This window comes from Pocillopora damicornis, chromosome 2 (genome assembly GCF_964200805.1).
Source record: "Pocillopora damicornis chromosome 2, jaPocDami1.2, whole genome shotgun sequence".
Taxonomy (NCBI): domain Eukaryota; kingdom Metazoa; phylum Cnidaria; class Anthozoa; order Scleractinia; family Pocilloporidae; genus Pocillopora; species Pocillopora damicornis.
In genome coordinates this window covers 12,407,635-12,419,259 of record NC_142671.1, presented here as the reverse complement: position 1 = coordinate 12,419,259, position 11,625 = coordinate 12,407,635, and the positions used below count along the sequence as shown (strand labels likewise).

At 38.9% G+C, this 11,625-nt stretch overlaps 1 protein-coding gene and 1 pseudogene across 2 annotated transcripts; both read left to right on the top strand.

Annotated features, from left to right (window-relative positions):
* The first annotated feature begins 1,036 nt into the window (after positions 1 to 1,036).
* On the top strand, positions 1,037 to 2,468 carry LOC149049938 (uncharacterized protein KIAA1958-like; annotated as a pseudogene).
* A 3,894-nt stretch (positions 2,469 to 6,362) lies between these two features.
* Positions 6,363 to 10,761, top strand: LOC149049937 (phospholipase A2 A2-actitoxin-Cgg2a-like). Of its 2 annotated transcripts, none has more exons than XM_089195602.1 (6): positions 6,363 to 6,429; positions 6,547 to 6,638; positions 8,570 to 8,672; positions 9,527 to 9,680; positions 10,086 to 10,204; positions 10,525 to 10,761. In XM_089195602.1, exons 3-6 carry the CDS (start codon positions 8,585 to 8,587, stop codon positions 10,713 to 10,715), a joined length of 552 nt encoding a protein of 183 aa, XP_089051728.1. In that variant the 5' UTR covers positions 6,363 to 6,429; positions 6,547 to 6,638; positions 8,570 to 8,584; the 3' UTR covers positions 10,716 to 10,761. The 2 variants fall into 2 exon arrangements, with proteins under 2 accessions (XP_089051728.1, XP_089051729.1); XM_089195603.1 differs by having other exon boundaries at positions 6,366 to 6,429; positions 9,530 to 9,680.
* The last annotated feature ends 864 nt before the right edge of the window (positions 10,762 to 11,625 follow it).

Here is an 11,625-nt window from a genome sequence, read left to right as displayed (position 1 = left end):
TGGTATAGTCTGGCTTCGTAGAAACTGCCGCAGATACATGTCGCCTACCGATTATTTCTGTTGATTTGGTGATGTTGTTTCGGAAAATTTTCCGAAACAACATCACCAAATCAACAGAAATAATCGGTAGGCGACATGTAATAACCTAGCCGTATATTATTTTATACCTTTTCCATCAATATGCTTTACCAAATCAACATAGAGTAACTGGCCCACAGAACACTGAACTATCTTAAATCCCGGTTTACTGCGTCAAACTCAAAGCCAGAGTTTCTGAAGAACTACTAATACCAGAAGTAAATATCAGTTTCATCTTCTTAGAAAATGATCCAGTGTGCATGATTGTGCGACCGAATCAATTTACCAGGTTCACTTCATTGCTAGAAATACACAAACCATTCACGTAAATAGTTTATTTACAATGTTTTCTTTTTCAACGTGTACGTGTCGCATTTCAGTAAACATGTTCATTCCAGTAATTTTAATTATTACATCCATTTTGAAATCAATGGTGGTCCCTGTAATCTAATTGGCTCTATTTATTCACGAATAGCAGCATTTTTTGCTCTAAATCGCATCTTTTGTCCAGCCAATGATAAAGTTACACTTAAAACAAAACAAACAATCAGATTGGGTTATTCATGGGTTTAAATAGCACTTTAATTTACACTTCAGAGTTAATTCTCTGTTTCACCAATCAGATTTCAAGGCTTGTTTAAAAGTAACCAATAAAATTGCAGAAAAATGAAAGACAAAGAGTATCATGCAAATTTTGCAACTTTTGTTTCTATAACTCTTATTTCACCCCCCCACCCACCCCCCCAAAATGGATTAATTTAATTACTTCCAGTTTTTGAATGATGACAATGAGATCCTTCAGGTTGAAGACCAACATTCCAGGGATTTTCCCACTTTTCGTGTACATTTTGCTGAATATTTTGACGATTTTCTACCTTCTCAAGATCAAAATCCGCGCGATCCCGAGTCCACTGAGTCAGCAACAAACGAAGAAAATCAAGAGCCACCTAAAGATGTTTCAAGATTTCCTATCATTTCAAGCGATGAAATGAATGAGCTTAAGTCTGTCGCTTCGAATAGAAATACGTCCCGCTCCACAAAACAATGGATGAATGTTTTAAGAAGCTGGTGTCAATGCCGCCATCTTGAATATGTCTCCATCGAAGCAAAGGCGTCTAAAGAACTTGACAAGGTCCTGAGTAAGTTTTATGCCGAAGTGAAAAAAAAGGACGGAGATGATTACGCGCCAGAATCTCTCAAAATCATGCTGAGTGCCATTGAACAGTATTTAAAGGAGAAGAACTATCCATTGAGCATTGTGCGATCGAGGGAGTTTCACTCCTCACAAGAAATCCTCAATGCGAAAGCAATTTCCCTGCGTCAACAAGGAAAGGGAAAGAGACCCAACAAAGCTCAGCCAATCACGCCTGAAGAAGGGTCAGCCCTGTGGGAAAAAGGTCAGTTGGGTGATTTTAATGGAAAGGTCTTGACCAATGTCAACTTTAAAAATTTGGCGGAACGACTGGGATTTCGTGGTCGCCAAGAACCCTACGACGCACACGTGGAAGACGTAATCATAAGGCAGCAACAAGATGGAACTAAAGTTGTTGAGTTCCGGGAAGGTCCCACCAAAAAACGGAGCGGTGGTCTCACCATCAGGCGAAGAACAACACCACAAGCAATATTCTGCACCGATGGCGGAAAAAGTGTTCCAGTGCGGCTATTCAAGCTTTGGTTGTCTAAACGACCCGAAGGAATGAAGAACACAGGGCCACTCTATCTGAGCATTATAAATCGTCGTAAATCAGCAGATGTTCGGTATACCAAAGTTCGAATGGGACAAAACACCATCGGCAATGTAATGAAATCCATGGCCTCCTGTCTCAGGACGAATAAGAGGCTGACGAACCACAGCATGAGGAAAACATTGGTGTCAAAACTGAGGAAGCCTGGTCAACCGCACAGTGTCATCTCTGAAATAACTGGCCATGCACGTGCCATCTTCGTTAGACGACTACGATGAAATAGACGAGAATCACAGGAAAGAACTGTCTTACATTATCAGTGGATATAAAGATGTGTCAAATGAAAATCAAGCAAACAAAATCTCCCGCCAAAACACTGCAAATGAAGCCTCAAATCAAGAGATTGCAGTCCAACATAAACGAACACCTCTGGTTCCTATTTAATACGTCCAACAACAAGGCCAAATGCATTAGGCCATGGGCTCCAATCCTGGTTTTCAGCCAGCTGAATTTTCAGGATTTTCACCACGTTTTCCATTGCAGTCACAGTACTGCATAGAAGCCTTTAGTTGTACTGCTCCCGTTCCATTGCAGAATTACACAGGCTGCAACTTCAATTTCTTCTCCAAAGACAGCCAGAATTCTCCACCCCAACCGTAGAAGAAACGAAGGGCTTACATTATTGAGTCAGATGACGAGGATTGAACCTTAACGCTTCACTCTTTTTCTGAGTTATTAAGGACTTTTCGAATTTCTTGAATGAAAGTTTTTTTACTTTGATACGCTTGACTGAGTTTTTGAGACATGACGTCAAAGTCTTTCTGTTTTGCGTACAAAATGAGATGTAAAAGCGTTTCCGATTCCTCTTTTTATTTAAAAACCGGCTCAGTACTGCATCAATAAAATATTTGGAGTGACCAAGTTCTGCATTTGGGCGATTTCAAAATGGATGTAAATTTAATAACTATAGAAAAATCGACGATTCCACTTCACAGAGAAATTCACTTGCATTAATCACAACACGCACATTTCCTAAAAGTCTTCTTCCACAAGAAAGCAAGCATGCAACACGCCAAAAAATAATGTCATAACCCCTCTCAACCAAGCCTTATCTAATTGCCGTTCAGGCCTTTGTCGAATATCAGAGAAATTCCCATGCATCTTCTGGAACGACCTCGTAAATGGCTTCTACATAACCTCCAACAGCTAACTGCATGTACTCACGCCAAGTAATGAAATATCAGCGCGTATATCCAGGGAATTTTTTACAATAAAAAAGTTGAGTGTTTCGGCAAGTTAGTAATAAAGAAAGTTGTCAAAGGAAAAAAATTACCAACGCACATCCCTTAATGGCTCTCCAACACTCTTATTTGATACTTCTCACTACCACAAGCGAATGACATGCATCTCCTCATTTCAATATCAGTACAATATCCAGTGACGCCAGTTTGATATCCTCTTTTGGTTGGTTGCATATTGGTTGCATATCACTTTTATATAAAGTTATCATGCAACAGTTCCTGGTTCAAAGTAATATATCCCGAAGAGAGAACCACATGGTAACATAGGTGATATTTCTACAATGATTAAGTTCGGGCTCTCATGACTAATAAGTTTCCAGCAACTTGCCCTTGAGCCTGAACCCCAAAATACCGCCCTATTCACTTACATTTACCTTTGTTGGTTTGCTTGCTAGATCGTTACCAGCATTTATTTAAGTATGGTAGAATTTCTTAGTTAAAAGCAGATCTGAACCTAATTGGACACGAACACCGGCAGTGCCGTGTCCAACTATACATTAAGGAGGTTCCAAAGTACCATAATATCCGCAATCAACCAAAGCAGTGAAGATACAGGCTACGGGGTTACGATTTATCGTCCTTAAACGACAACAAATCAATGTCTAACAATTTGCAAGTAAATTGCAAAGGCAGCACATTCTACTGCGTTTTTTTTTTACGACCTAAGTATTGTTAAGGTTGGAGGATCGAACCCTTAACCTCCCACATGGCCATACGACGCTCTATCCATGCACTAAAATATTCCTAATGAAACCACACAAACAAAACATTTTTTCCAGTCTGAAATATTAAAATATTACGTTGCAGTGTCATTACGATATCTAAAATCCCTTTTCTGATGTCAATTGTTTTAGGAGTCGTTGCTTTGCCGAATGCCAAGGCATCTAAGGTTTGTATGTGATCACCTGATCTATGGGAAAATCTCTTTAACTTAACTCTATTCCCATCTCAAAGTTATTTTTAATCTGTGTTTTTTAAAAGATGAGGAAAGTGCAAATGCGATGATGATTTTGCGCGTTACTAAAAGAAATCCCATTGGTTATGGCTGCCGGTGTGGAATTGGTGGGAAAGGCAAACCCGTGGATGATTTGGACAGGTGGTAATATACAGTTCTCTTTATATAAGCAATACTCATTGGTTTCAGTTTCTGGCGTTCGGCAAGTTGTTCTCGTTACTATGGTAAAGGGAAAAACGTTTACTCTTTAGGGCTGTGAAGTGGGCATAGGGCCCCAAACCTGCCGCTAAACAAGACCTGCTACTTGACAGACTCAAAATCAAATCCATCAAGCTTTACTGTATTATTTGAAATATTTTTCAATAAGAGTTTGAAATAGGACGAATTTATTGAAAATGCTTCATTATGTGAACTACAATAACGCAGCCCCATTGCCGGTTTAAATTTGAATTCTACAAATTTACATTGAAAGTCAAAATTCGCGATTTTAGGCCCTGAACACATTTTTTCAATTTTAAAAGGCCTCGTACTCATATTTGACAGCATCTTCACTTGTCGGCCACACTACACGGCCGAAGATGATGAAACGAGTGGGACCTAAAATTGATAATAAGACCAATCTTTTCATGACCCCTGTCCGGCTTCGTCTTAAGTACGCTTTCACATTGTACAAGGCGATGTTAAGCTGAAGACATGAACAAATCGCGAAAACAGCAAGTACAACAACACAAAGTTATCTGCCATCTTGGACAGATGTTACGTTTAGGATTGGAGCCGATCCCATCTGTAAATTTCTTCGTCACCCTTTTCACTTGTCAGCCCTAAAATGGAGCGTTTTAAAAACGATGCGTTGTCAAAATGCTCCACTTTTAAAACTCTCCGTTTTCATCAACGTTTTCGGGTGTTTTAGAGTGGATGACCGGTGAAAACGCATGAAAAAGTTTGCCTTTTTCAAACGAAAACGCGGAAGTTTGGTAGAGGCCTTAAAGAAAGGTGCGAGCGCAAGACCTGTATTGTCAAAAAGAGCCGACACAAGTTTCAGAATATTTGTTGGGCTAAACTGCTGATGTCGCTATGCAATGACCTATACATTTACCTCCTCTAAAGCTAAAACACAGTCATTCCAAAATCATCGTTTTGTAGCTTGGCGCGCGCCTGGAGTATTATGAGTTCTTTTCGTTTCTTCCTAGCTTGTAATGCTTTTAAGTTTCTCATAAGTTTTCTGTCTTGTTAGAAATTTCTGTTTCTAAAAGAAGAATTAGGCTGATCCACATCATTGTCTTACAGATTCACAATGAACTCTGCGATCATTTTGCTGATTTCCTCACTTTGACTGGGCCGGCGTTCTTTGAGGGCTTTTGCCACAGGTACATATCACAGACCCATTACTTCCGTGAGGGTTCTTATACCACATTCTAACATAGTTTTACCAATTAAAACCAACAACCACTAAGCTTTTAACCAAATTCCAAAAACGCTCTTTTTCGGTTATCTCAACTTCTGTTGGCCTTCTTTTGGAAGAAAATATTGCACACAACGGTATTTTAGCAGAAACAACTACGGTTCCATGCACTAAATATATTAATGCTTGAAGTGAATGAAACGTTTCAGTACTGCCCATGACCCTCTTTAAGATATGCTTATTAATTTTCCACGAGAGAAAAAGGGGAAAGTGGAATTGTCTCGTAAACCACACACCAAGCGTATTGTGCCCCTAGAAGAAGGCGTGCCGGGCCCTAACAAAAAGCCTTTGTGTCACTAGTGTTAAAGCTTTGACGAGTCCCTAGAAATAATAACACGGAAATGCATCATGAGCTACAGTCTTTGTAGGAGGTATCCATCAGATCAACTTCAATTTGTAAAAACTTAAACCTATGTGGTCGCGACTAAAAAGTATCAATATAGGTCAATTATCTCAGACGTTATGACGATCTGTTCCCTACCAACAAGACATGTCATTCTTTTTTGTGTAGGATAACAGAACGTTCCTTAAAGTCTTCGTCATAAATTTGACATCAATAATAAAATGCTTATCGGTGGCATGGGTCGTCATCATCTCTGTCGTCGTAATATCGTCTTCGTCAGTCATAATTATTGTCCTCTCCGTCTTTATCGGTGTTAGGTTTCTCTTTTCACATAATGAATTATCAGCACGGTGTAGATCATCTCAAAAAATTGAATAGTGTCCCCGAATGGCGAACAGATAAATAGCCAAGGAGGTCAACAGGTAAAACCAACCCTTAATGTCACATTATGGCTGTTGAAAATAGACATAGTGTGCGGATTTAGAGGACTTGGGAAATTGACCAATTGGTGTTAAGCGACTTTTTTTACTAGTTAATAAATTAAACGTGGGAACAAATAAACTTTTTTCATTATTTGAAGGCGTACACTCGCTACGAAAGAGTTGGTACGATTGCTTGTCTTTTCACTCGACTTTGATTGCATTATGATCTTATTTGATTTTTCTTTTTATTAGGTTTGTTTTAACTCAGTTATGTTCATCAAGAGCCTATTTATTTCATAGGTTCTCTGCGACACAGAACAAATCAGACGACAGAATAATCTAAAACACTTTACCTCGAGAATCTATACTTTTCCTTTCCAATTTTACAAGAGGTAAGAAATATTACTAAGTTTCAGCTAATTTACCTACAATTTCGTCTTACTATTCCAAGCCTTCTAGAGTAAATAATTCGAGAAATATTGGGGCGAAATGAAAGCGATGTCCGGCACGACAAGGAAGAGGGGACGTCTGAGGTAAGCTCAGAAAACTGAAGCTTTCCAAGAATCCGATGGTGTAATTGAAATCATTTTCATGTTTCACCGTACTGTAAAAAAGGTCTACCCAACCTGTAACTGCTGTCGGGCTAAGTATTATCTAAAATTAGATCTTAGTGATATTTTCGGATCATATTTCTGAACCCTATGCTTTGTAACAGTATAGCGTTGTTGTGTTGCGAATCGAACGTTTTTAAAGTCGTCACTATTCTGCCAATTTCATTGCGTCAAGTTCCAACTTTTCTTAGGCGTACGGAGAGGACGATCGTTTGACGCTATCGAACACCGCTAACGGAATAAATCATATTGGATTGTACGTTCGTTAATTAATATGTTGATATCAGTTCAACGACCCTCGAACCTTTGCGACGTCTAGAGTTTAGTTACACAACCGTGAACTCGAAGTCTGGGAATACCAAAGAATCAGATTAAGATTACAAATGAAATTAAAGTATTCCCGTCAAGCAGTTTTGGAATTTGCCAATTTGGCTACCAAGTGTAGATGTATAAATAATAAATGTATTCTGTGAGACCATTTCCTTCTCTCACAAATGTCTCTTGGTCAAAAATATCGCCTCGTTAAACACAGCAGGGATACACAGCAGGGATACACAGGTGCCAGCTTTCTTCAGGGAAGATAAGTTGCATGGTTATTTCTGTTAGCTTTTTCATTTTGCTTTCTCTTTTGTTCTCTGTTGAATTTTTATCTGCGAAATAGTTAAAAGCAAGTCGGTATTGAGGAATATCTTCATCAATTCCACGTTTTGTTTTGTGACACACAGAAATGACATTAACCGCAGCGCAAAGTAAGCTTTGTTTTCGAGCGATAAAAACAATGTTACAGGGACGCATGCAGTGACCGAGGAAAATGTCATTTTTAACACATTTTTGCTACAAGCACAGCCCTGGCCCACGGCCTTAGCTTTCAAGCGACCTAAGGTGCATTTACGGGCGAAAATGTTCAAATAAAGATCACTGTTTTTCTTTTTAGCGAAAGGGAAACGTTTAATATCATGTACATGTACTTCAATTCGGCTTCGATTTGTTGTTGGAGTTTACGATAAACATGGATTAGCCTGTATCTCTCCGAGGAATGGTATGGGTAATGGCGTAGGAAACATTTGTTGCCGAACGATGAAAATTTTCAAACCTCTACATTTGTAGCTTGGATTTCGAGATTGGAGAGAGTCAAAAGGGCAGTTACTGAATGATAGGTGCTAGTTTGATTCCTTATGAAATTCTCTAACATTTTGCCACTGTTTTCGTAGTTCCTTCCATTCTAAACAAAAACCAATCTTCAAGTTCAACTAACCGGAATCGGTGCGGAGATGCAGGTTTTTCCATTTTTGCCCGTGTCCATATACATGGACTAAAACGTTCCCTCTCCAGCAAAATTGAATTATTGAATAATTCGAAGATTGCTTGGAACTAGAATGATTGAAAAAACTCGTTCTCCATTCATCCAACTGTTCATCCACTCGTCCATCCAATGTGCATCGTAGGCAACGGTGATTGTTATTTTGATATTTCGACCGCGAAGTGGAGTCGCGCAAAAAGCCAATATCAAACAAATAAAAAAACACACTTCAATCTTCTAGTTAATCGAAAAAAAGACGTTTTGAGAAATCTAGAAAAAAAAAGAGCGAACGGGAAAGGGCGAAAAAAGATTGCTGAAGCCTCAGATTTCGGCGATAAATTGATTCGCTTAGATATGATTGTTTCATATAAACCAAACATAAGTGTTGCCGTCGACTAATCCATACTATTAGGTTTACAGATTCACGATGGAATCTAAGGTCATTTTCCTGATGCTGATTGCTCTGGGAGGTGCAATCGCCTCACCAAAATTCGTTTCAGAATCTGGCCACACAGGTAGGTATCTCATCAATCAAGATCAGATCTAAAGTTATCATGTTCTTTAGTTAATAAACTATAAGGTTACATAGCTTACGCCCAAATTTAGAGTTGCAGTCGTGATAGCCAGATACTGTTTTGGACACACTCAGTCATGCACCATGTCGGTAATCCGTCTGATTATTTTAGTTTCTTACTTAAGGAGGCTCCATAGGGTTTTTGCTCAATGACGGTAGGGATGTACTTGGCAACTCACGAAAGCGTTACCGTTGCCCGTGGGCAGAGATGGGAAAGTACGGACTGCGTAAAGAACCAATCAGATTGTAGGATTCGTTACCGTGCCCTTTGAGAAAAAATAAATGAAATTCTGATATGTGAACTGCGGATGAAGACGTGAATATGAAAGCGATATTCGCAGTAATGAACACTACTCGAGCAGTAGTGAAAATAAGATCGCTTTCACATTTACTTCTTTATCCGCAGTTCACATACTTGATTTTCATATAATCACAGTCATTTATTCATCACTTCACGGGTTTATTTGGAACCAACATAGAAACCAGCGTCCAGTTGGCTTGTTAGCTCAGTTGGTAGAGCACTGCACCGGTATCGCAAAGGTCAGGGGTTCAAATCTTGTACAGGCCTGAATCTTTTTCGGGCCTTATTTTTACTACTGCTCAAGTAGTGTTCATTACCGCGCAGATCGCTTTCATGTTTAAGACGTCTTATGTAAAAAAAAAATTCAACGTTTTAGCCTGTGAAGCCAAGAGTAGACCAGCTGTCTTTCCTCCAGAGACACAAAGCATAATTGCAACTAATTACCCCTGAAAAAAATGTTTTGAAGAGTGAGATTATACTTGCTAATTGCTTAGCAGATGAGGGAAGCGCGAGCGCGACTAAGAAGGGTGTTATCACCTTCGGCCTGATGGTTTTTCGCGTTACTGGAGGAGATCCCACCCGTTTCAATGGTTATGGCTGCTGGTGTGGAATTGGTGGGGAAGGCAAACCCGTGGATGACTTGGACAGGTGATCTAACAAAGTTTTCTTTAGATCAGCTTTACTGATTTTCCTAGTACCCTGAGTGATGATTAAATTAAAAAGTTGAAGAGAGAGAAAAACATACTGATCGTTCCATTTTTTACACCACAGGATTACATCCAATTAATGTTCAAATTACTTCATTTAAATATTTCGGTGAAATAGTAGAAAAAACCGAAAAGGAATGGAAATGGACCCTTGGAATCTGTTAACGTATCATTCTCTACCATTTTAGAAGGAGTACATGCTTATAAAGTTGTCAGAAGATGATAATGAGGCATACTTTCCTGCTAGCCAAGCGCTGATACCCCCTTTCCCCCCCCCTCCCCCACCGATTAATAGATTCCAAGAACAAAACTAAAAAGATCAAAAAGTGGATAAATCTTTTGTCAGGTGCTGCCAAGTTCACGACAAATGCTATGACGACATTGTACGGTCGAAGGTTTGCCCTTTCGAGAAAGCAGTTTATGCTCTCCCCTACTCAACAAAACCGAAACACCCTGCCGAATGCGGTAAGTCAAAGAAAATCCTGTGCATAAAGGTAAAAAAGTCTTTTTTATGTAGTTTAGCTGGGTTTTGTGTGTGTGCTTTTACTTTTTTATAGGTTAATGTTCAGTTGTACTCAGTTTTCGTTTTCTAGTTTCCTTTTTTAGAGATAATTCGTTACCATATACCTGAACTTACGAGCACATTTCAGAAATTTCGTTAGCTGTGGTACAATAGGGGAACTTGAAACAGTTATTGGCATGGGTCTTCTGTTGTAAAATTTCTGGAAGAAGTTCTCTAAAAATAGTAGACAACAGTATTTTAACATAAATTCATTTTACTTCAGAACCTGCATCTCATTACTGGTTGAATGGAGAATGCCGCTTTCGCTTGTGCGAGTGCGATGCAGCTGCCGCTAAATGCTTTAAGAAGAATCACTTTAACAAGAAGTATAAAAATTACCCACAGGACAAATGCAAGAATGACAAGCCTTCTAAAAGTGATGAAGAAACAACACAACCGTTGTTTTTTATTTGAGTTTGTAATTGTTTGTTAGATGAATAAAAGAGCAAAGATCTCTTTTGGTATAGTCTGGCTTCGTAGCAACTGCCGCAGGTACATGTCACCCACCGATTATTTCTGTTGATTTGGTGATGTCGTTTCGAAAAAATTACTCAACCGTATATTATTTTGAACCTTTTCTATCAACGTGCTTAACAATTCAACAATTAGTATCTAGCCTTCAGAACATTGAACTATATTAAACCCCGGTTTACTGCGTCAAACTAAAAGCCCAAGTTTCTGAAGAACTACTAACACCAGAAACGATCTTATCAGAAAATGATCCAGTGTGCATGATCGTGCGACTGGATCGATTTGCCAGTTTCACTTAATTGCCCGAAATACACAAACCACTCACGTTAATAGTTTATTTATAATGTTTTCTTTTTCAATGTGTAGGTGTCATATTTAAGTAAACATGTTCGTTGGTGAATAGACTCCATGTACACTTCGGGTTTTATAACTTTTAGTAATTGGTGTAATTTAATAACTATAGAAAAATCGACGATTTTCACTTCACAGAGTAATTCACTTGCATTAATCACAACACGCACATTTCCTACAGCTCTTCCTCCACAAGAAAGCAGGCATGCAGCACGCAAAAAATAATGTCATAACCCCTCCCAACCAAGCCTTATCTAATTGCCGTTCAGACCTTCGTCGAAAACTAAAGAAATTCCCATGTATCTTCTGAAACCACCTCCTAAATGACTTTACATAACCTCCAACAGGTAACTGCTACATCCAGGGAATTTTTTACAATTAAAAAAGTTGATTGTTCGGCAAGTTAGTAATAATTGGTGCGAGTTTAAAATCTCAACGGGCATCGATTCCAAAATAAATCCTAAAAACGAAATAATGTGGAATAACAGAAAAATTCTTATAG